The 1,156-nt window shown below is 55.6% G+C and overlaps 1 protein-coding gene across 1 annotated transcript in view; it reads left to right on the plus strand.

Moving 5' to 3' along the window:
- The window catches only part of MEPCE (methylphosphate capping enzyme), a 14,790-nt gene that overhangs the window by 13,148 nt on the left and 486 nt on the right, over nt 1–1,156 (plus strand). Inside the window, 1 exon segment of the mRNA XM_018574388.1 lies at nt 920–1,052. Within this exon segment, the coding sequence (XP_018429890.1) occupies nt 920–1,052 (133 nt within the window).

A 1,156-nucleotide genomic window follows, 5' to 3' on the forward strand; every position in this document is an offset into this window, starting at 1 on the left:
CATTCCCCCCCACAATAGCCCCATGGCGGCCGGTCTGGTATAATGAATGGGCTGCCTTGACCCAACCCTTTACCTGGCCATGGAGGTGTCAATGGGCCCTCATTGAGTTCCATCATTCCTCATGTAGATGACCCCTTCCTATACTGGTGAGCCCAATGCTCCCCCCCACTGATGGGTCTCATTGTCTACATATGGTTCTCGGGCTATAAATACATTTCCTTGTGAGATTCCCCCGTCAATATAATGTGGTTCTGGGGGCCACACTGTGATTGGGTCGTCTATCTCCAGTTATATACATCCCGAGATACTCTCCGCTTTGGCAGATGTTGCCTGACATTGAGCTCTACCATCCACTCGGGGACACAGGAATTCAGAAACAGTCGGGTCATACTGCCACCTTCAGGAGGTGGGGACAGTGGCACACAGGAGAATCCGGTCCCTGTAGAGGGGGCCGCATATCCTGAGCTGCATGGAAGTATGTAGAGACGGGTGTAGAGGGTTACACGTGGCCCTCAGGCGGGCAGTTGGAGGTCACCACATTGGCTTCATAAGTCTACCCAGCATGCCTCAGTTTCTGGCCTCTCACTGTCTCAGACTCAGTGTTCCTTCAGGTAGAGCCATTCCCCCCGTGGCAGTGCCGGTCATCGGGTTGACCCTCAGAGGTCAATGGCAGCCTCCCGTGACTGGGGGGAGGGGACTTCTCATCTGCTTCTTTTGGTCCTTCGGGTAGCTCTGAGTAGCAGATGGTTCATTGCCACTTGTGGGCCGACCGGTGACTGTTGTCCACCCCTCAGTTGGGCTGCTTTTGGACGTCCTGACTGTTTCTGAATTGCTGTGTCCCCGAGTGGATGGTAGAGCCCCACGGGCCCCCACCACCCTTAGTACCGCCCTTCCACATTACTAGGCGTGCTGGGTAGAGGAGGGGCTATAATGGGGACCGGCTTGTGATTTTATCTCCCTGAAGCCGGACCAGTTCACCTCCTACCTCATGTCTTCCGAAGTCGGCTTCTCCAGTTATGAACTGCTGGCTGCGCCGTGCGCCTCAACGAAAGGTAATCAGACGCGTCCCGCACTCCGGCGTGTGATTGGTGGAGGGCGACGACTGACGGATACAATCGTCTGAAGCCCCTCCCACTCTATATTCCCCTCACCAACG

The sequence above is a fragment of the Nanorana parkeri genome, unplaced genomic scaffold (assembly GCF_000935625.1).
Source record: "Nanorana parkeri isolate BGI_ZX_2015 unplaced genomic scaffold, ASM93562v1 scaffold2917, whole genome shotgun sequence".
Lineage (NCBI taxonomy): Eukaryota > Metazoa > Chordata > Amphibia > Anura > Dicroglossidae > Nanorana > Nanorana parkeri.